The following is a 24,385-nucleotide window of genomic DNA, read 5'->3' on the forward strand; positions in this document are numbered from 1 at the left end:
GTTTAACCCTCCTGTTACCTTTATATTTACTAACATATTTTACCCTTGAGGTCAATATGACCCCAGCTATTAAAATCTCCAGAAAATTATTAGAATTAATATTGTTTTCCAAGTTTAAGTGTGAGGTACTTTATGTTTGTTTGTTGACTCCCGAAAGAACACCGACATTAAACATTGAATCGGGTCAAATTGACCCGAAGGCGACAGGAGGGTTAAATATTGAATCGGGTCAAAATGACCCGAAGGCAACACAAGGATTAAAGGGCCAGGGTCCTAAAAACTAACCCTATCCAAGCCCTAACCCTGACCCTTGCATGACCCTCAGTGTGATGAAGGAAACGAGAGCTGTGGTAGTTTATATGTGAAGTGACGTTTCATAGAAGTTAAAAGCAGAAGTAGAAAACTACGACAAAGTCCATTCCTGCAGGACCGTGTCGGGACGGATCGGACGACATCTTTATGAAGGTAGGGACATTTTAAATCCAACGGGGTTGCTGCATGGCAACACCAACGTGGGAAACACAGAGCGCCGTCTGGAGGAACGGGATCAATTTGAACTTACACCAATTTCCAGATATTTAAGGATTACATGAAACGTTTCTTTCTTCCACTTTCTCTCTCTCACACACACACACACACAGTAGCTAACCGTCAGAGTTGGATCAAAGTGCATAGAAAAGCAACAACAGCAACAACAGCTGACTGCTGCCTGTCAGAGGAACGAGTCCATAACGACAGACGAGGCATTTAAGGGTCAATGGGTCACAACAACCTCCGGTTCTGCCGGGTGAAGCCGATGATGAAGTGTCTTAAAGCTGCATTCTCTCTACTGACCACCAGGGGGTGACCCCTCAGGTTGTAAAGAAGTCTATGCTTCATGTGTTACAGCTGCATTCTCTCTCCTGACCACCAGGGGGCTCCTCTGGTTGTATAGAAGTCTATATAATGACTCTACTTCTCTCTTGATGTATTCCCTCAGTAAACATTGTAAACATGAGTTTATGTCTCAGTCTCTAGTTTCAAGTCTCCTTCTATACAGCATGATGTCATCATTTAGTACTTTAAGGTCATTTAGAGTCAAACAGACCATGAAGCAGGGGACGCTTTAGGGGCGGGGCTTAAGGTGATTGACAGGTCACTAAGACAGGTGGCGAGTTGTCCACTTTGAGTGACTGAGAGTTTGGCGGTGCTTAGCTCCGCCCTCTCGTGTCACTTCTGATAAACTGTCTGTGGGTCAAAGGTCACGGCTGCTGCACTGTAGCCTCTATTGGAAATAATAAGAAGAGATTACATGCAGGCAGAAGAAGTCAGAGATAGAAGAGAAGTGACGGATAAATATAAGTGGTGTGAAATTAAATTGATTTAGTTGCCATAAAAAGCGACTCGTGATTCATTCTGCTTGAACAAACCAAATTACATGTTTTGATAATTTGGCTTTTTTCTTTTTTTTTTCTCTCAGAGCGGCCGTTGTAATTTCGGGGGCTGCGTGGCCATTTCTTAAATTATTGTTATTGATGCAAAATGTATTTAGTGTCATCGTAACAGGAAGTACCACTTCAACAATTAAAATTACAACCAATAACAATGCTTCCATAAAGCCAACGGGAAAATAATTGAAGAATCCAGTAGCGCTGGTTCACTGTCAGGTAACACACACACACACACACACACACACACATTTAAGGTACTCCTTTCCCCGTTTATGCTCCACATATATTCGTCTTGTTTGCTCTTTTATTAATAATCTTTTTATTGTCCTTTTAAAAATGAAATCACGCTGTTATCATTTTTTTATGAGAAGCACTTTGGTTTACGACGCTTTTGGGATTAATTCGGTGAAATCGTATTTCTTTATGATTTGACGTGAATTAACTGCGAGCCACATTTATGTGAATTATTTCAATATTTGAAACAAATTCTTGGTGTTCTACTTTTTTTAAGAGCTTCCTCACAGAGGGGGGGGGGGGAGATGTCGCTCCTCTTCCTGTCCAGGTTCCACGTCACACTCAGGCCTTCGGGTGTATAAATGCGTGTCTCTTATTTGTTGTTGTTGTTGTTGTTGTTGTCTAGTTTCAGCCTGTTCGTGCATGTTTTCTCCATTTTCTGTCCCTTGGGGGTGGGGGGGCTCTGTCAGTCGCCTCGTCTCGCAGCTGATTGGCTGCTGCTCGGCCGGCCAGATGCTGCTCGCTGGCAGCCGGCCAGCCTGCGTCGCTGAAGCCGCTTCACAGTATTTTGTCTCCTTCCGCCAGAGTTCCCGAAGCGGAGACGCACTAACTACGCCGCTGCAGGTGTGAGACGGAGAGAAGAGGAAACACAGGGTGTGTCTCCATCTGGGAGAGAGAGAGAGAGAGAGAGAGAGAGAGAGAGCTTCCTGGCTGTTATCACACCACACCCTGTTGACGCAAAGCTGCAGTCACTGCTCCGCTACACGCCCTCTTTATCCACAAACACACACACACACACACACACACACACACTAGACAAAGTTAGTGTACTCTGAGCTAAGTTAAATACATATCACACACACACACACACACACGGCCCCACCACACACTGCGGTCAGAGCACTTCTCCAAAGCGCTTGTTGGCGAGTTAACCTCAAACACACAGACACATAGACACAAAGACACAAAGACACACAAACACACAAGCACATAGACACAAAGACACACAAACACATAGACACAAACACACAAAGACAAATAGACACACAAACACACAGACACATAGACACAAAGACACACAAACACATAGACACACAGACACATAGACACAAAGACACACAAACACACAGACACATAGACACAAAGACACACAAACACATAGACACAAACACACAAAGACAAATAGACACACAAACACATAGACACAAAGACACAAAGACACACAGACACAAAGACACACAAACACATAGACACAAACACACAAAGACAAATAGACACACAAACACATAGACACAAAGACACAAAGACACACAAACACACAGACACATAGACACAAAAACACACAAACACATAGACACACATGCACACACACTCACACACACACACAAACACTCACTCACACACACACACAGGGTTCCCGTCTCTGTGTGGACCCTGAACGTCTCACCACCTGTAGCGGGTAATGAGGCCGAGACGTTCACGACCTCCTGGACACGCGGCGCCATTGTTGTTCTCTTTGTGTCCTCAGGTCAGGTTCGCGAGCGGGTTCCCCCCCCCCCCCACCTGTCCCGGCACTCAGCTGACCTCTCGTTCACCTGTCCCCCCCCCCCCCCCTCCTCATCCTGTCCCCCCACCAGTGAATCTCTACACATAGCAGCAGCCCAGCTCCTTCGGTTCTGCAGCCTATAAAGTGAACCGCTGCGTCCTCAACGCTCTGCTTCTGGTGCACCGTGACACCGTGACACCGTGACACCGTGACACCGTGACACCGTGACACTGTGACACCGTGACACTTTGACACTGTGACACCGTGACACCGTGACACTTTGACACCGTGACACGTGACACGTGACACTTTGACACCGTGACACCGTGACACCGTGACACCGTGACACCGTGACACCGTGACACCGTGACACTTTGACACTTTGACACTTTGACACCGTGACACCGTGACACCGTGACACCGTGACACTTTGACACTTTGACACCGTGACACTGTGACACCGTGACACTGTGACACCGTGACACCGTGACACCGTGACACTTTGACACCGTGACACCGTGACACCTTGACTGACACCGTGACACCTTGACACCGTGACACTTTGACACTGTGACACCTTGACACGTGTCACTTTGACACTTTGACACCGTGACTGACACCGTGACACCTTGACACCGTGACACTTTGACACCGTGACACCGTGACACTTTGACTGACACGTGACACCTTGACACCGTGACACCGTGACACTTTGACACCGTGACACCGTGACACCGTGTCACTTTGACACTTTGACACCGTGACACTTTGACACCGTGACACTTTGACACCGTGACACCGTGACACTTTGACACCGTGACACTTTGACACCGTGACACTTTGACACCGTGACACCTTGACACCGTGACACCGTGACACTTTGACACCGTGACACTTTGACACCGTGACACCTTGACACCGTGACACTGTGACACTTTGACACCTTGACACCGTGACACCTTGACCGTCCGAGACCCAGATATGAATCGTCAGTCGCGTCACTACGTCAAAAAACACAAATGTCACACAGACGAACATCCAGGTATCCCGAGCAGGGTTAAGGGGCGTGGCCTGTAGTGACCGGCGGGTGTAATCTCAAGAGATCTTTTATGATGATGATGATGATGATGATGATGAAGAATCTGGCCTTCATCACCTTTTGACACCGTTTCCAATTCCAGTTAAAGAATCCAAAAGTAGCTTCATTGGTGTGAAAATAAACAGTAGATATTTTTAACTTCTCCGAAGAAATTGTGCGTATGTGTGTGCGTGTGTGTGTGTGTTAATCCTAGAAACCCTGACCTCATTATCTGATCATCTCCTCTCACCATCATCATTAGGGATGCACCGATCTGATCGGCGCCGATCCATATCGGCCGATATTCCCATTATCGGTTTTGATCGGCGTTCTCAAAACGGCCGATCAGATGACGTAACATCTGCGAGAACTATCAGACGTTTCAATCGCGCGCACGGAGACGATCGCCCGGCGAGCCGCAGAGTGAGAGGTCAGAGGATCCTCACCACCGGCGGCGTCCCGTCCCCCGAGTTGAATCTCTGGGTCGACTCAGCCGACTCTCACATGTCTGCCCCTAGAGACTGATGCTCACGGTAAACGCATTCGATCTGGAGCGCGCGAGGGTTTTGATAACGTTAGCGGAAGGATTTAAGTGACAACATCCGGTTTTGCAAAGTTAGCGGAAAGAACCACGTGAAACAACATCCGTTTTTCAAAATAAGATGTCGACAAATCATACACTAACATATAAAAGTAAACAATGAACTGATTTTGTATCTTTATAGATCGTTTCTGAGATTTAGCTTAAATTATGCTAACATTAAAACATTTTTACTGTACCAAGGAAGAGTTTATAAAAATAAGTCTGACTTTTGTATGTTAAGAAAAGTCCTGTATATAGATTTCCGCAAGAGTTCCAGGAAATGAATGATGCAGATGTGTTCCATACATATCTGCAATCCCCTACAATAGCAATCAATACATTTTAATGTATCAATTAGGACATTTTTCAAAGTAAAAGTCCAAAATGTTTAAAGAAATCGGTAATTTCTTTAATGTTTGAGTTGCTTTATATATGTATTTCCTCATAGTCCAAGGCAATAATGCTACACAATAAATAGAATGCTTCAATCGACACCGTGATCGGTTATCGGTATTATCGGATCGGCAGATACTGATTTCAGTGATCGGTGATCGGCACCAAAAACCTGATCGGTGCATCTCTAATCATCATCACTATTCTTTATCAGTGCCATAGCCTCTGTCACACACACACACACACCCTCCCCACCTCAACCACCACCCCTTCACCACCTTCCTTCTCCTCCTCCTTTATTCCCTCCCCTATCTTTCCCCCCTCCCCCATCCCCCCCTTTTCTTTTCATTGTGGCCGGTTTTGGCAGCAAGGCCGCGGTTGCCATGGCTACGGGTTCCCCCCCCCCTTCATGACAGTGGCGTAGTTGGTGTGTGTGTGGGGCGGGGGGGGGGGTTCACCCTCCACCACCGCATCAAGACCTAATCTGAGGTGACATGGTCAATATCCTCACACAAACACACACACACACACACTGGCAAGCAGCAAACATTCTCAGGAGAAGAATGTGTCTGTGCACACACACACACACACACACACTCTCTCGACATGCCCCTCTCTCCCCTCATTCACATAATTCAGTCACACATTCTCACCAGAAGCACACATTCAGCTACGCTCAATAAGGATCGCACACACACACACACACACACACACGTACACACCCTCTCTCTCTCTCTCTCTCTCTCTCCCCTCTCTTGAACATCCAGTACCGACGCTTCTCCTCCTCTGGGTTTCCCGTGTGAAGACCTCTTAGACTCTGGAGTTGTTGCATCATTCACAGATTCCAAACTTCTGAGTTCTCTAATCTTTAAACTTTTCAAGGGGCGTCGGTCCAAAGCCCTCAGAGGTCAGAGGTCAGAGCCGGTCGACAGGCGTGTGGACGTTGCCAACGCGTCGGCGTGGCTGCAGCTGTGAGCCGCTCATCCAATCGGCTTCCGGTGATTAAAGTAAAAGCTTCAAGGCGCTCGCAGCGGAGACGACGCACTTCCTGTCGACCTTCAAATCCTGAAAATCTCCTTGAAGACACGTTCATGACCTTCAGGACTTTAAAGCATAAACACGACATGAAGTGAAACAGAATAACGCCGCCGTCGGGTTTCTTTGTGTCGGCGAACTCGCCCCGACTTTACGACCTGGAACGCCGTTCCTTTGCGGTCGGAGTGCGTCGCCGCTCAGATCAACGGAGGTCTCGGTTGATCCAATGACGGATTTATTTGGGGAAGGGGAGACAAAAAACAATCTCACCATGGTGAATCTTCGTCTGTGGGTCTCGGGGTCAACGCGGTGACCGTCGGTCTGGTACGAGGGTCAAACACGCGACACCTCCTACAGGGACAGAGGAGGACTCTCTCCAGACGTCTCCTCACGCTCCGCTGCCACAAGGACAGATACAGGAGAACCTGCCGACGGCTATGAGGCTCTACAACAGATCACCTCTTGCCAGATCGTAATATTTAGACTATGTTGATCTGCACTTCACACATTTCATTTATTTACACTACACACATACACACACTTTGCATTTTGCACACTGTCTATATTTAATATTTTTATATTTAATTTAATTTGTCATTAGTATTGTGTATGCATATATGTTGTATATATACATATATATTTTATTTTATATTTTACTTTGTATACTTGTATACATCTATATCTTTCATCCCTGTTTTTTATATTTTATTTTATATTTTATTTTTTATTCTTGTGTGTTTAGTTTATTGGTGCTGCTACTGTTACGACAAATTTCCCCTTGGGGATTAATAAAGTATATATCTATCTATCTATCTATCTATCTATCTACACGCGTGTTCCTCGGCCCCTCGACACGCATCTAGCGTGTGAGTAAGAGTGCACTTTCACACAGTCAGTGAAGCACTCACTCAGTCACAAGCAAACAAGCCAATGAGCTGAACTGGTCAATGAATGAACCGGGAGGTCAGTTCTCTCTCTCTCTCTCTCTCTCTCCCTCTCTCTCTCTAACGTGTTTTCCGTCCTCCGGACACCGACATGCCCAAGAAAAGAAAAGTTTAATTCTGCAATTTAGTCTGAAATGAAACCACAGTTGATGTGTTCATCTTGTGTAGTTGACTTTGTGTATTTTAATGGCGACGACACATGTTGGCGACCTAAAATAATCCAAAAATAAATGTACTTCCTGTGTTATTTTCACAGTAAAAGCTTTCATTCAAAAGGTTTTTCTGAAGTTTAAGTTGATTGGAAATATTTCCAAATCCTTTTTGTTTAAATTAATTGGTTGTTTAGATTTTTTACATTTCATATTCTACGGGATTTTATTAAATTAATCGATTATATTTCTAATTATGTATTTATTTATTTTAAATTTAATAATGTGTTGTATTTATTAAATGAAATAAGAATCGTCATACTAACTTTTACAAGATTTACACTGAAGGGACTCAATTTCACTTCCCCTGTAAACCGGAAAAAAAGAACAATAAACTCCTGAACCTTGAAGCAGGTTGAAACTCCCCATCTGGAAGCTTCTCCCAGAAAAGCGCCGTGTTCCGGGACTCCAGTTTGTTTTTCCGCTGTAAACAGAAGGAGAACCGGAGAACCGCGATGATGCCAGAACCTCGAAAACATACAAGGACGACAGATTAGCACATCGAGAGTTAAACTGTCACTTCAATGTATAGTCAACACAGATGGCTGCTGGGCCGGCCAAGCTGTTCCAAGGAACCTCAGAGTGTGTGTGTGTGTGTGTGTGTGTGTGTGTAAACAAGAGTGTGTAGTTTCACTCCATCCCCACCTTGCTCACTCCCTCGTCTCCATCATCCGTCTGCGTCTCTTGCCATGTTCGTGATTGACAGAAGAAGAGACGCCGAAAAACACCAAATATTATAATTATTATGCACGTGTTGTATTTTAACGGCCTCCATGGACGTCGTTTACTCGGATTAAACTGGCAGTAAACTCCAAATCAAATCAAATTTAGGGTTTTCATGGCGACCGGCTGCTTGAGTTTTGCCGTTCCCATCATTGTGAATTGAATAAAAGATGCAAATATAGTCATTAAACTTTTCGTGAACTATTAAAATGAATCACCGACTATTTTAATTAATTAATTAAGTTTAATTTCTATTTTTGCAGAGAAACGCAAAATTATTTGATTCCAGTTTCCTTAATCTGGAATATTTTCCTGCCATGTTGGGCTCTGACCAACAATTTCACAATTTTTAAAATATTTTATTGATCAAAGAATTAATTTGATTAATAAAAATAAATAATAATATTAGCTGCATCCTTAAATTTAAGATATTTGTGTTATAGACTGACATTTGAAAATGATGGCACGGTGCTTTTACATTTCTTTTAAATAAATAGAAAGCTTTCTTTTCTTTCTTTTCTTTCTTTGCGATTCGAATGTTTCTTGTGGTACTTTTGGACCGGGCTTTTCTTTAATGGCGTCGCCTCGGAGGAGAGGAGGCCTGTAATAGAGAAGGAGTCGCAGCGGAGCCTCCATCAACGGATCACGACTCCAACTGGACCCCCGTAAATGTGAGCCGGCAGAGTCCCACCCAGAACTATTCTGTGTACAGGTCCGGCTGCGGTGCCGAGTATTTATCCCAGAACATAACTTCTCAAAGCCGAGTCCAGAGGGCCTCAGCGTACCACGGTGTGCAGCGGGGGCCCAAACCCTCCTGGGTCCAGGTCTGGATTCCCTGACCTCCGAGACTCTTGATGGAGAACATCGAGGGTCCGGTCGGCGGCAGCTGGAGGAAACTGACGTGTGTCTGACGGCTTCAAAAGGTTCGGACATTAAAAGGTAGAACTAGGGCGAGGAGAATCAGCCGTGGCCATGTAAACGGTGTCTATTAATATCTCTGAAGCCCTGAGGCCGGCCGGCCGGAGCGAGGACAGCAAACAGAATAAAAAGAGACGCGACTCCTCCAACAACTCTAGTTGCGTCGACTGAGAACGTCTTCTGGGTTCAAATAACGACTTCACGTGTCACGCGGGGATCGAACAGCGGCCTCCACCTCATAAAAACAATTTTAAATTATTTATATATAATATATACAGTATATATTTAAATATAAATAATAATATTTGTTTATATATATATTTATATATATATATATAGTTATGATATATATATAATATATAATAATAAATATATATATATATTTGTTTATATATATATTATATTTTATATAACATTTTTTATTTATTTATATATATCATAAATATATATATATATACATGAATAAATATATTGTATATATATATAAACAAATATTTTGTTTGTGTTATTTATATATAAAGATATATATATATATCTTTAAATATAAATAATTTAAAAAACATATGAAAATATATCTATAGCTCTGGAGTCACCTTCAGGATGAAGACTCATAAAAGAATATATATGTTTCACCAGATAGTTGTATATTACAACTTATTTCATCGTGTCTCTAAAATCAAGAAATAAAATTGAATTAATTTGGCTTACTCTCCCCACTTCCTGCAGTGACCCCTGTGATGACCCCTGTGATGACCCCTGTGAACCCCGGCCCGTTCCTCACAGCGCGTCCTCGTATACCTCGCGCTCCTTTATCTCCCTCGTAAACAACCCGCCATCAGGTGGCCACGCTGGGTGGTTCCTCCACCCGACACGAGAATCACCCCAACAAATAAATACATCTGCTGAAACATTCCCGTCTCTTTGCTCTCGTCTTTTCCCGCCGCTGATCGAGGAGCTTATTGTGCAGCTGCACACGACGTAAATTACCCTGAAATAAGGCGAGCGGCGCATAAAATGAAAAATGGAAAGTGCAGCGAGCCGTCTCTCGCTCCTCCTCCTCCTCCTCCTCCTCCTCGCCACCTGGAAAACACTTACAGCTCCTCCTGCAGCGCCTCAGCGTCTCCGGGTCGCGCCAGCTTCTAAATTACAAACCCACCTCTGGACGGTTAACGCCATCACGGAGAATCGATTCATGACGGCCGGGCGCGTGCCGGGTTCTCGTGAGGTTCTTCGTTAGATCCCTCCTCCTCCTCCTCCTCTTCCACCTCCACCTCCCTAATGTGAGCTGGTTTCAGTATAAAATGCAACCACGATACATGAATCATTTCTTCTTCTTCTTCATCTATTTCTTCTTCTTCTATTTCTTCTTCTTCTTCTTTTTCATCTATTTCTTCTATTTCTTCTTCTTCTTCTTTTTCATCTATTTCTTCTTCTTCTATTTCTTCTTCTTCTTCTATTTCTTCTTCTTCTATTTCTTCTTCTTCTATTTCTTCTTCTTCTATTTCTTCTTCTTCTTCTTCTTCTATTTCTTCTTTTATTTTTTCTTCTTCTTTTTCATCTATTTCTTCTTCTTTTTCATCTATTTCTTCTTCTTCTTCTATTTCGTCTTCTCCTTTTATTTCTTCTTCTTTTGTTTTTTCTCCCAGTGACGAAACAAGTGACAGTTTGCAACAACAAAAAACTCCGCCACCCGTTCATCAGTTGCAATGCATTCTAGTTCATCTGTGGGTTTAGAAATGGGCGCATGTCTCTCCTGTTGGGGGTGAGATCCGTCTCCATAGCTGCAAACGCACCAGAGAGACTCACAGAGGAGTCTCATCAACGCAGTGCGATCCACAAATAAATAAATATACCTCCACAAACAAAGAGACAAACCACAGAGAAATGCATGAATATATTTGTGATTTCTCTTTTCCATTTATATAAATCGTGATTTATTTCCGTGTGCATTGGAATGTATTTGTGAATAGTCCTGCGTGCGTTTGTAAATTTAATGTATTTGTGAATCTTCGTGTCGTCGTTTGTCTCTCCGTGAGATCTGATCGGACCCCCGCACTCCTGTGAACTTTATTTCTCTTTTCTAAAAACACAGAAACGTCTGAGAGAGATATTTACATCGATATTTTAAGAGCGCCGGTGAGAATCAGAGGGACATCGATGCTTTGATATTTGTTTCGATTTAGTCCGGTTCGGTTTCACTACGCACAAATAATATAAAATTATAATTGCAGCGAATCACAGATTTTTTTGTATATTATTTGATTTTTTTCCCCCCACTGATCTGGTCAAATGACTTCATGAATATGAATACATTTCCATATTCAAAAACTTTATTTTGCACTCTGAATGTTCTCTTGTTGCTTCACGAGAGCCCAAAACAAACCGGTTCTCTTTCAACTGAGTTGAAAGTCAAACTAATTTAAATGAGTTGAGATGTCATGTGTATGCATAACTTCTGAATAGATTTTTTCTTTCTCTTGTAAAGTTTTTTCTTTGTTTTCAGCTGGAATGCAGCAACTTAGCAAATATCGTGCGTTTGAGGCATTCAGGGACGCTGCGACATCTGAGAAGCGCCAATTCAAATGAGTTCAAGGGACAAATAAACGAACGTGGATAGTTGCGTTCGGGCTAATTGTTTTTGTTTTTTTAATCGCACTCGGAAAAGTTTTAACTTCAAGTCGGAGTCCTAAAACAGTGGGAGGAAGTGGAGGAGGAAGAGGAGGAGGAGGAGGAGAGAGGGAACAGGTTTCATGTATTGCCGTGCAACAGTAACCACGGTACACAAAAGGAGGACGGTGACTAATGGTTCATTTCCACAAGTCTCATCAAGTCGCTTCTCCCAAACGTCGACGGACACGAAGCCGATGAAGTCACCTGGCGGCCAGATCTGGACTGAGGAGGCGCCGCGTAGGGACTCTGTTAGAGACCTGTCAATCACCTTAAGCCCCGCCCCTAAAGCGTCCCCTGCTTCATGGTCTGTGTGACTCTAAATTACCATAAAGTATGAAATGATGACATCATGCTGTATAGAAGAAGACTTGAAACTAGAGACTGAGACATAAACTCATGTTTACAATGTTTACTGAGGGAATACATCAAGAGAGAAGTAGAATAATTATATAGACTTCTATACAACCAGAGAAGTCGCCCCCTGGTGGTCAGGAGAGATAATGCAGCTTTAACACATGAAGCATAGACTTCTATACAACCAGAGTCGCCCCCTGGTGGTCATGAGAGAGAATGCAGATTTAACACATGATGCATAGACTTCTATACAACCAGAGTCGCCCCCTGGTGGTCAGGAGAGAGAATGCAGCTGACACATGACACATTGACTTCTATACAACCAGAGTCTCCGACTGGAGGTCAGTAGAGAGAATGCAGCTTTAACACACTTCAGCGTTGACTTCTCTTGACAGAACGGGATATTAAGACTTCAACACAACATCCACTATCTCAGTGGTTGGATCAAACTTTGTTCAGCATAGTTAATCATTGATGCATCAGCTCACTCACACTCACACACACACACACACACACACACACACACACACACACACACACACACACACACACACACACACACACACACACACACACACACACACACACACACACACACACACACACACACACACACACACACACTATTCATGAAGGGCCTTTTCCTGCGGATGTCCTGCCCAGGAATGTACAGCTGACCCTACTCTCACGTCTACAGCCCAGCTGATCCCGGACACACACACACACACACACTGAGTTGTGCCTCCGTGATGCAGAGGCACTGCCCTGTGATCAGTTAACTACGCCTCCATTAATGCACAGACTTCCGTGTTGACGGGGAGGAAATTGATTTCCGCTCCCACGGCGTCAAAAAAACATTTATCTGGGTCAAAGGTCAGAGCGGGAACAAGAGAAAGAGAGAAGAGCCTTGTGGAAACTTTAATTAGAACACAATTAAAACCGGTACCTGTGAGGTCCATCCTACCTGTGGACAACATCACACAGATGTATTGTGTCTGGTGTGCCTTTATTAAAGTGTATTTCTCTGCTCTGATTCATGAAAGCGCTGAGAGAGAAAAAAGATCTTCTCCACCACAGAGGGAAGCGATGCGTTTCATGTCAGAGAAGAAAAAAGAAAATCAGAGAAAGTCTTTCAACTTCAAAAAAAAAAGGAAAGAAGATGTCGCAGCGCCGGCATTCTGGGGACGGACCCGAGGATGATCAGAGCCCAATAGGACCCGAGCGGAGAGAGAGAAGCAGGCAGCCGCCATCGAAATAAATGAATAAATTTTTTAAATGAGCATAGAGACATTCTCCCCGCACGTCTCCTCACAGCGTGATGAGAGCTGACACACAGATCCAAGAGCAAGGAAGTGAAGAAACGGGCCCTGATTGGACAGAAATATAAGTCCGGCCTCCACTTTACAAGGAAAACACACGCGGATGCAAACAGACATGCATTTCAAGTCATAAACACTCTTTGACGTGCGATGCTCTCCAGTTCTTTATGCTTCCTATTTTTTTTATCTATTTCCATTCCTGCTGCTTTGACTTTCTGTTTTTTTAAAAACCTGGAATTATTCCGCCCGGTCTTGCGGCACGGAAATGATCACCAAATCCAAGATATTAGTTTTTGAGTGCATGGGGACGAAATGTCCCTCAGATGAAACACTGACAGTCGTGCAGGTGCTATATATATTTATATATATATATATATATATATATAAATATATATTTATTTATAGATAAATATATATATTTTTTAATATATTTTTTTATATATATATATATATATATATATATAAACAAATACATATATTAATATTTTTTTAATGTGTAAAAAGTTTGCCAAACTAAATTAAAGTAAAAGTCTCCACGCAGTTAAAAGAGCAGGGAAGCAGCCAACAGAAGGGCGCAGCAGGCTGCCGGGCCATAAACACCACCAGCACCACCACCTTGGCAAAGCTCCGTCACTGCCACTCGCCGACATCGTGAACATGTTTGCAGGATAAAAAAAGTTCAAAGTCTAAAACAAAACACAATTAATTAAATCAAGCAAAAGTATTTTTTAAATAATTGTTAAATCAATATTTCCAGGGGTTTGGAGACATGTGGGAGGGCCATTTGATTTTACTACGTCCTAACATTATATTATATAAAAATAATGTGTTTTTTTTAACCCTTGTGTTGCCTTAGGGTCATTTTGACCCGATTCAATATTTAACCCTCCTGTCGCCTTCGGGTCAATTTGACCCGATTCAATGTTTAATGTCGGTGTTCTTTCGGGAGTCAACAAACAAACATAAAGTACCTCACACTTAAACTTGGAAAACAATATTAATTCTAATAATTTTCTGGAGATTTTAATAGCTGGGGTCATATTGACCTCAAGGGTAAAATATGTTAGTAAATATAAAGGTAACAGGAGGGTTAAACATTGAATCGGGTCATATTGACCCGAAGGCGACAGGAGGGTGAAACATTGAATCGGGTCAAATTGACCCGAAGGCAACACAAGAGTTAAAGTAACACACACACACACACACACTAATCAAATACGTGAATAAATAATATAGAAATAATTGTCAGACGCAGCCCTTGAAGAGTAGAGATTATTAGACGAGTAAAATATTAAAAAGGGAGAAAAACTGTATTTAAAAAAGTGATGCTGCAGTATGTGGTCTTGTGCATGTTATTACACACACATTGGTTATTACACACACATTGGTTATTACGCACACACTGTACAGGTCGAAGGTCACTTCTTTATGAGGAACATATCATTTGCGTTCCAAACTGTAACTTTGACAACAACAACAGGTGAAATGAACACATCTGGAGCGACTGTGTCGCAGAACAATCTGAGGTTATGGATTCACCTTTTTGAAGATCACCCCTCAGCCTCACGGAGTTTAAAAGGCAGTCAGGGCTCGTGCAGCGCGGCTGCAGGCAGTGCACCTGGCTGCTTCCCAGGGCTCTCCCTCTCTCCCTCTCTCCCTCTCTCCCTCTCTTCCTCTCTCTCTCTCTCTCTCTCTCGCTCTTTTAATAAAAGGGTTGCTGGCCCTTTAAAAGCTAAGATGGTGTCCTCCAAGCTGCAGCTCTGTGCCTTCCGTTTCCTTTCCTGCCTCTCAGGGATCACAGAGCATTTCAAATTGAACCTGAACTAACCTCACACACACACACACACACACACACGTACACACACACACACGCGCGAAGAGGGGCTTCCGTATTGACAGCGGACATGACACGTTCCTCATAATGCAACAATGTTGCTAAACTCCCCCCCCCCCCGCCCCCCTCCTCTAATTGCAAAACGAGCCGCCCGTCTCCAAGGAGACAGAGTAACTGTTCCCCACACTGACGCTCGTCTCCGTCACATGTTGAGCCGACAGCTCGCGCGCAGCAGTTAGAGGTCTTATTTTAACATCTTTGTTGTTGTTGTTGTTGTTTATTTCATTGACCGTGAAGCCAATAACGCGCACTTACTTTCTTGTTACGGGTCTCCGTGTGCATCTCGGTTGCCGGAGCGGGTGGAGGTGGAGCGGCGGCGGCGGGAGGGGGGGCTCGGCCGGGGCTCTGTTTTGGATGTGGGTAGAGCTCTCAATGCGAAGAGGGGGGAGAGAGAGAGAGGAGGGTTTTGTGTTCGGGGGTGGGGGCTAGCGCTCCACCTTCTACAGTGGTGGTGTCGGGGATGTAGGAGACGCGGTCCCTGCCTCTTCCAGCGTTTCTGCTCAGTTCATATCCGCAGCGTCGAAGGCTCCCTGTGCTCCCTCCAAAAAAAGCAGCCAGTCTCTCTCTCTCTCTACGTATCTCTCTCTCTCTTGGTCTCTCTCTCTCTCTCTCTCTCTGACGGCGGTGTTGTTGCCGTGTATTCAAGGGCTGGGCTCTCTCTCTGCCTTTTCCTCCTCCGCCTCTCCCTGCTTGTGACCCCACCCTGCGTCCCCACCCCTCATCTCTCTGTCAGTCAGGAGCTGCGCAGCCCTGCAGAGAGAGAGAAAGAGAGAGAGAGAGGCGCGGAGCGCAGCCGTACACCGGGCGACACCTCGCGCCGGGCGAGCGCGCGCACGAGAAGAAGGAGAAGAAGAAGAAGAAGGAGCGTGTGCATGTGGAAGAGGGATTGTTTAAATTGCACGCCGACCCGGCCATCTATGCACGCCGTGTTGCAGCGGCTTACCGCTCGGCGCCCATGTCACCTTATGACGTCAGTCAGCAGGCTAATTGAGGACACTCCAGCTGGGTGGGGGGAGGGTGTGTGTGTGTGTGGGGGGGGGGGGGATGTCGAGTCTACATCCAGTATAGGCTTTGCAGCATTACGTTTTGATATGACACCGTGCACGCGCACGAAGGGAAGGCCGCCAAGTGCGATGAGAGACGCAGGCGTATAACCACACCCCTCGTCATGGAGCAAGGTGTGGTGCACAGAGAGGTTTTTATTCTCCATCAGATGTGTCACAACATGGAAAAACACATGCAGCAGAGGTTGAATGGGAATATATATATATATATATATATATATATATATATGTATAGAAATATATTTATGTATATACAGCATATATATATATATATTATATATATACTCTATATACAGATATATATACACAAATATATATAAATATATATACTGCATTTACAGATATATAATATACTATATATATCTATAATATATATATATATATATACATAAATATGTATATAAATATATATGTATATATTTATGTATATATATAAATATATATTTGGCCCACAGGTCTATATAAAAATAAATCTCTCTCTCTCTATATATATATATATTAGAGAGAGAAAGAGATTCAGCCAAACAGATGAAAAGAAACACACACAACCAGTTTACCACAAACATTTTTTATGTATTGTATTTCTTTTAACTACAATAAACGTGCTTTTATTTTATTTATTTATTATTTATTTTTTAAACCTCAAACCACCACATAATCTATGCTGCTACATTATTTTTCCTCAGGTGGGAACCAATAATACACGTCTCATGGTTCAGGGGGAAGGTGGCACTACATTTCCCATGATCCCTCAGTCCCGGAAGTCCGTGAAGCGGAAGCGGAAGACAAAAGCATGCAGAGGTAAACAAATCCAGTCAGTTACTAACGTCCCATTTTAGTACATTTAAAATAATTTGGGCATTTTTAACGTCGCTGCTTCGTGTTTTGTTCGCAGGTTTTTATTTACGAGTCAATAAACGAGACTTTAAAAACGTTTTTTAGGTCGTATAACGTTGAATATCTCCGCGGGCTCCCGTGAAGTGTTCATCTCTCGTACCTGTTTCTTAATAACAATTGAAGACATTAGAGATTATCGAAACAACCAAAGTGTGATAATATAAGTAGTTCAGCCGTAGTTCAGGTTAACTGTCATCTTTAATTCCCTTCTTTTATTTCGTAGCCTGTCCTTCGGTGGTTTTTATATCGTTATTAAATTATCCGTTTATTTGAACCGTTACCGCAATCACCCACCAGAGTGATTCCACACATTTAAATATTCTTCGGTTCTTTATTGTCTCATAAAGAAAAGTGAAAGGATTAGTGGATCAGACAATCAAGAAGCTGAATGTGTGAAGTGATGCTGCTGTCCGTCCCTGAACCGGATGTGTGTGACCGGATATTGGAGACTCCATGTGTGTGACCGGATATGTGTGTGACCTTAATTCTGTGACCCCAAGTGTGTGACCCTATGTGTTTAACCCTAAGTGTGTGACCCCGTGTGTGACCCTAAGTGTGTGACCCCGTGTGTGACCCTAAGTGTGTGACCCTAAGTGTGTGACCCCGTGTGTGACCCTAAGTGTGTGACCCATGTATGTGACCCCGTGTGTGTGACCCTAAGTGTGTGACCCTAAGTGTGTGACCCTAAGTGTGTGACCCCGTGTGTGACCCTGTGTGTGACCCTGTGTGTGACCCTGTGTGACCCGTGTGTGACCCGTGTGTGACCCGTGTGTGACCCTGTGTGTGACCCCGTGTGTGACCCGTGTGTGACCCGTGTGTGACCCCGTGTGTGACCCGTGTGTGACCCTGTGTGTGACCCCGTGTGTGACCCCGTGTGTGACCCCGTGTGTGACCCCGTGTGTGACCCGTGTGTGACCCCGTGTGTGACCCTGTGTGACCCTGTGTGACCCGTATGTGACCCGTCTGTGACCCGTATGTGACCCGTATGTGACCCGTATGTGACCCGTATGTGACCCTATGTGACCCGTGTGTGACCCGTGTGACCTGTATGTGACCCCTGTGTGACCTGTGTGTGACCCCTGTGTGACCTGTGTGTGACCCCATGTGTAACCCCGTGTGTGACCCCTGTGTGACCTGTGTGTGACCCCTGTGTGACCTGTGTGTGACCCGTGTGACCCCTGTGTGACCCGTGTGTGACCCCGTGTGTGACCCCGTGTGTGACCCCGTGTGTGACCCCGTGTGTGACCCTGTGTGTGACCCCGTGTGTGACCCTGTGTGACCCCGTGTGTGACCCTGTGTGTGACCCGTGTGTGACCGTGTGTGTGACCCCGTGTGTGACCCCGTGTGACCCCGTGTGACCCCGTGTGTGACCCCTGTGTGACCCCGTGTGTGACCCCGTGTGTGACCCCTGTGACCCCGTGTGTGACCCTGTGTGTGACCCTGTGTGTGACCCCGTGTGTGACCCCCTGTGTGACCCTGTGTGTGACCCCGTGTGACCCCGTGTGTGACCCCTGTGTGACCCGTGTGTCCTGCTCCTCAGAGTGAGCCGGCGGTCCTGTGACGACGGCCCCCTGCTGGAGGAGCAGGAGACGGAGGGCCAGCGCCAGCTGCACGGCCTCCTGCGGCAGCAGCTCCTCACCGCCGTCGACATCGAGCGGTGAGCCCAGCCCACCGCGGCTCTTTTCTTCGGTTTTTTTCTAGAAAGTTCAAAGACGAAACTACGGACACATTTTGTTTCACTGAATCGATCATTTTACTTCCACCGAGTATTTGTGTTTGTTCTTTCTAGGCGTTGGACATTACGTTACATCGCGCGTCATTTAGCTTTCATCCAAAGAGACGTAGAATAAGTGAATCAACCAAGAGTCAAACTCAGAACTACAAGAATACAGAAAGTTACATTTCTTCAAGAAAGTCGAACTACAAAAGTACCATAAGTAAGAGCCATTAAATGCCACTGAAGAGTTTATATATATATATTTATATATATATATATATATATATATATATATTATTATTAGGGCTGTGAAACGATTACAATTTTTAATCAGGTTAATCACAGGTTTCTGTGGATTAATCATGATTAATCCCATATATACATTCAGGGTTTTTCCTGGGTCAAAATGGGTCTTCGGTGCTCCCACTGTCTGTCCGTTGAGTGAGTGATCAGCAGCTGGCCGCTCGGTCCATTCGCGCACCTCACAGTTGCGTATTGATCAGACAAGAAGACACGCTTATCAACTCCAGTGTTTCCCTCCTATTATAACAGGGGTAATCTCCACCGTCACCCTGTAATTTTCGTCTACCCCGTCAACAATTCTCGGCTCATGCGACAGAAGCGTCTGGCGCCGACATCGAAGCTCTGCGGCGACGCGATCGACATATTGAGCACCCCTGCATTAAAACATTAAAGAGCCGAGAGTTTTTCAGCGTGAGAAATACGATGTGTGGCGGAGCGTGAGTTAAGACCGAATCGTGAGTCTCACGCTCAATGCGTGACACTTGCTCTTTTTTTCGTCCCGATGTGTGCGCACACGCCGGCATCCGAGCTCTGCAGCGCGCGAGACGGAGATCGGAGTCGTGTTAACGCGACACGTAGAGACAGAATGACATGCTGCTGGAGAGTCGACCAACAACAGACGGATTGGAAGCTCATTCTGCGCATGCGTTAAATGCGTTAAAAAATAAATAATTGTTAAACCTGTAATTTAATTAACTGAGTTAACGCGTTATTTTTCACAGCACTAATTATTATGTATATATATTTTTTGGAAGAAAAGAAAGAAAAAAATATAGAAATATATTAATTTAGTTCCAATCCAATGATGATTAACATTGTTTGTTTTATATATATATATATATATATATATATATAAATAAAAAAATAATATATATATAATTTATTGTGTATATACATATATATGTATATTATTTTTTGGAAGAAAAGAATAGTAACATTTCTTTAAGAAAGTCGAACTACAAAAGTACCATAAGTAATACCACAAGTAATACCATAAGTAATACCACAAGTAATACCATAAGTAATAATATAAGTAATAACATAAGTAATACCATAAGTAATAATTAGTGCTGTGAAAAATAACGCGTTAACTCAGTTAATTAAATTACAGGTTTAACTAGTTTTGTTTTTTTAACGCATTTAACACATGCGCAGAATGAGCTTCCAATCCGTCTGTTGTTGGTCGTCTCTCCAGCAGCGTGTCATTCTGTCTCTACGTGTCGCGTTAACACGACTCCGATCTCCGTCTCGCGCGCCGCAGAGCTCGGATGCCGGCGTGTGCACGCACATCGGGACGAAAGAAAGTCACTTGCACCCCCCCCCTCCCCCGGTCAACAACTCTTCTCTCGGCTCGGGCAGAGCTCCGATGCTGGCGCGCGCACTGGTGAGCCTTGAGCGTGAGACTCACGCATTTCGGTCTTAGCTCACGCACTCCTGCCACACATCGTATTTCTCACGCTGAAAAAAACTCTCGGCTCTTTAATGTTTTAATGCAGGGGTGCTCAATATGTCGATCGCGGTCGCCGCAGAGCTTCGATGCCGGCGCACGCATCGCTCTGTCGCGCGAGCCGAGAATTGTTGACGGGGGGGGGTAGACGAAAATTACAGGGTGACGGGTGGAGATTACCCCCTGTTATAATAGGAGGGGAAACACTGGAGTTGATAAGCGTGTCTTCTTGTCTGATCAATACGCAACTGTGAGGTGCGCGAATGGACCGAGCGGCCAGCTGCTGATCACTCACTCAACGGACAGACGTTTTTTTTGGGAGCACCGAAGACCCATTTTGACCCAGGAAAAACCCTGAATGTATATATGGGATTAATCATGATTAATCCACAGAAACCTGTGATTAACCTGATTAAAAATTGTAATCGTTTCACAGCCCTAGTAATAATATAAGTAATAACATAAGTAATAATATAAGTAATAATACAAGTAAGAGCCATTTAAGTGCCACTGAAGTGCTAATCTGTGTTTTAATCCAGATATAGTCGGATGTGTTTTTAGTTTCCGGGTGAAGATGTAAAGTCAGTGAGGAGCTCGTTCCACCAATCAGGAGCCAGGACGGCAAACAGTCTGGATTTCGAGTGATTAGCTCGAAGTGACGGAGTCACGAGGCGATTGGCTGTTGCCGAGCGGAGCGAACGTGCCGGGGTGTACGGCGTGACCGTCTCCAGGATGTAGACGGGGCCCGACCCGTTCAGAGCACGGTACCCAAGAACCGATGTTTTAAAGCGGCTGCTGCTCCACCGGTAACCACGAAGAGAGCGGAGCGGCGTGGGGGAACTTCGGGAGGCTGAAGACCAGCAGCTTTATTCTGGATGAGCTGCGGAGGTCGGAGGTCGGACGGCCTGAGCAGGTCGACCTGCCAGGAGGGAGTTGCGTGAAATGAGCCGGTGCCGCCACATTTTAGGTACAAAAATGCCCCACAATGCATCCCTTCTGACGGATATTATCAGTACTTTGGCTCCGATGTGGCAAGACGGTCTGGATAAGAAGGAATACCAATCCCCAACTGCTCCGAGCTGAAGGTCCTCTCTGTGAACACGCGGCGCTCGCCACGGTTCAACTTTCACGAGACGAAGTTACTGTCGCCGCGCGACGGTAAAGAAACAATCCGCTGAGTGGCGCGAGGAGTAAACCGAGCCGGCGGCTTTTTATTCCCACCGGAGCTCTCGCCGCTTTAGACCATGAATAAATAAATAAACTCTCCATCCAACGCTTGTTAGGCTTCGCAGCGCGGAGGTCTCACTCCTCCACGAATCCGTCGTCGAATTACCGATTGCAGAACAACATTTGGGATTTACAGCCTTTAACCCCCCCCCCCCCCACACACACACACAGATGTGTCGCCAAGAGGAAGTGCTTCGCCCCGGCGGCGCTCTACCGGCCGTTCGGCGCGCAGGCGGCCGGCGTGCGGAGCCTCTCCGAGTTCCGGGCGCTGCAGGACGGGGAGACGGACCTGGCCAGCCTGCGGGAGCTCGGGCTCACCGAGACGGAGATCCTGCTGTGGCGGAGCAGAGACGTGCCGGAGAAGGTAGAAGGACGCCGCTATATATATATATATATATATAATGCTTCCCTGCTCTTTTGACTGCGTGGAGACATTTACTTTAATTTACTTTGGCAAACTTTTTGAGAGATTGGCAATATATTCTTTGCTAGCTTTAAATACATACAAAAAATATTAATATGTATTTGTATATATATATATATATATATTTGTAATTAAAAATATATATTTAAAAATAAATATATTTATATATAAATAAATATATATATATATACATAAATATATATATATACTGCATTTATATATATATACATAAATATATACATACATATTTATATTAATATATATGAATATATTTATGTATATATATATATATATATCCATTTGGCCCACAGGTCTATATATAAATACATCTCTTTCTATATGTATATATATATATATATATACATACACACACTGTCTCTTTCTATATATATATATATACATATATATATTTATATATATATATATATACATACATACACACAGTCTCTCTTTATATATACATATATACACACACACTGTCTCTCTTTCTATATATATATATAAATATATACACACACACTGTCTCTCTATATATATATATATATACATATATACACACACACTGTCTCTCTTTATATATATATATATATACATATATACACACACGCTGTCTGACCCCCTCCCTTTGTGCCTCTCAGTCCCACGGCGTCTGCGCGGCTCCAGTTGCGAAGCAGCAGCGTCTGCAGGTGATCAGAGACAAGATGGACGCCCGTGACGAGCTCCTGGCGCGGCCGCAGCGCTTCGCCGCCAGCCAGCCGCTGTCGCGCCGCGAGATGGAGATCGAACGGGCGCTGTTCCACGGGACGGACCGCCTGGGGTTCCTCACCGCGCTCTACCACCGAGGTGAACACGCCCACGAATAATTACAAAAGAACGGAAACGTGTGAAGTTCACGTGCAGCGTTTAAAAAAACACGTGGAAAACTCCAGCTGAGCCACTTTGATGGTGATGATGATGGTGATGATGGTGACGATGATGGTGACGATGATGATGATGATGATCTTTGGGAACTGTTAGGAGTAAAATATGAAAACAGGAGGATTCATGAAGTTGTTCGAGTGACGTGGAGTAAATCGACTTGTTGTTGTTGTTGTTGTTGTCGTCGCTCACAGATGAAGATAACCAGGAGAGCCAGGAGGGGGCGTCGTCCTCTGATCCGATGGACTCCCTCTACAGGGACGTTCTCCGCAAGGAGAGAAAACCACCGGCGGCGGCGGTGGCGTTGGGAGACCCGTCGAGAGGCAGTCTGGCGTCCGACCAATCGCAGGACTCGCCGACAGACGACAACCAATCGGGAGAAGCCTCTGACCGCCGACCGCGACCCGAGTCCGTTTCACAACGGCCGCTCGCTCGGGCCGGCCCGCCGCCGCCTGCTGCTCCGACACGCGTGGGTATAAGCCGGCCAATCGGCAGCCTGCGCGGAGCGGGCGGGGCGACGTCGGGGGGGCCGCTGACCGTCAGAGGGGAGATCGAGACGATCTCAGACGGAGACATCCGGAAGAACCGCGAACCGGAGGAGGGGATCCGGAGCATCCCGAGGTTCAGGAACTACCAGCAGGGAAACCCCTCCAAGGTATATCAGGAATGGTAGTTCTCTGTCAGAACACACACACACACACACACACACACACACACATATATATATATATATATTCTTCTCTGCACTGCTCTGGTCAGATGCTCACCAACATTTCGTGGTCTCGGTCCTCTGTGCAGTGACAATCAGGTTGAATCTGAATCTGAATAAACTGTGAGTGACTCTGGCGCCCCCCTGTGGACGACATGAGCACCGCAGCCTCTTTGGGAAAACCTCTCATTTTACTGACAGTCTGGACCCGCTAAGGTCCTGGTTCTGGGTCTGAACTACTGATGGAGGTCTAACAGGATCAGGATTAAACTAAGCCTGGTTCATAACCAGTTAGAAAGTCCTCACAGTAACTTTTAACTGTTATAACAAATTTATAACCATTCAGATC

At 44.8% G+C, this 24,385-nt stretch overlaps 2 protein-coding genes across 2 annotated transcripts in view; one reads left to right on the forward strand and one right to left on the reverse strand.

Moving 5' to 3' along the window:
- The window catches only part of klf8 (Kruppel like factor 8), a 47,424-nt gene extending 31,454 nt beyond the window's left edge, over nucleotides 1-15,970 (reverse strand). Inside the window, exon 1 of the mRNA XM_056441656.1 lies at nucleotides 15,586-15,970. Coding sequence (XP_056297631.1) covers nucleotides 15,586-15,612 — 27 coding nt within the window. The 5' untranslated portion in view covers nucleotides 15,613-15,970. The remainder of the gene's footprint in view (nucleotides 1-15,585) is intronic.
- A 1,193-nt stretch (nucleotides 15,971-17,163) lies between these two features.
- rbm41 (RNA binding motif protein 41) overlaps nucleotides 17,164-24,385 on the forward strand; it is a 7,822-nt gene continuing 600 nt past the window's right edge. Inside the window, exons 1-5 of the mRNA XM_056441677.1 lie at nucleotides 17,164-17,195; nucleotides 18,832-18,948; nucleotides 22,157-22,349; nucleotides 23,048-23,252; nucleotides 23,522-23,982. Of these exons, the coding sequence (XP_056297652.1) occupies nucleotides 17,188-17,195; nucleotides 18,832-18,948; nucleotides 22,157-22,349; nucleotides 23,048-23,252; nucleotides 23,522-23,982 (984 nt within the window). The 5' untranslated portion in view covers nucleotides 17,164-17,187. The remainder of the gene's footprint in view (nucleotides 17,196-18,831; nucleotides 18,949-22,156; nucleotides 22,350-23,047; nucleotides 23,253-23,521; nucleotides 23,983-24,385) is intronic.

Source organism: Pseudoliparis swirei, chromosome 3 (assembly GCF_029220125.1).
Source record: "Pseudoliparis swirei isolate HS2019 ecotype Mariana Trench chromosome 3, NWPU_hadal_v1, whole genome shotgun sequence".
NCBI classification, from domain to species: Eukaryota; Metazoa; Chordata; class Actinopteri; order Perciformes; family Liparidae; genus Pseudoliparis; species Pseudoliparis swirei.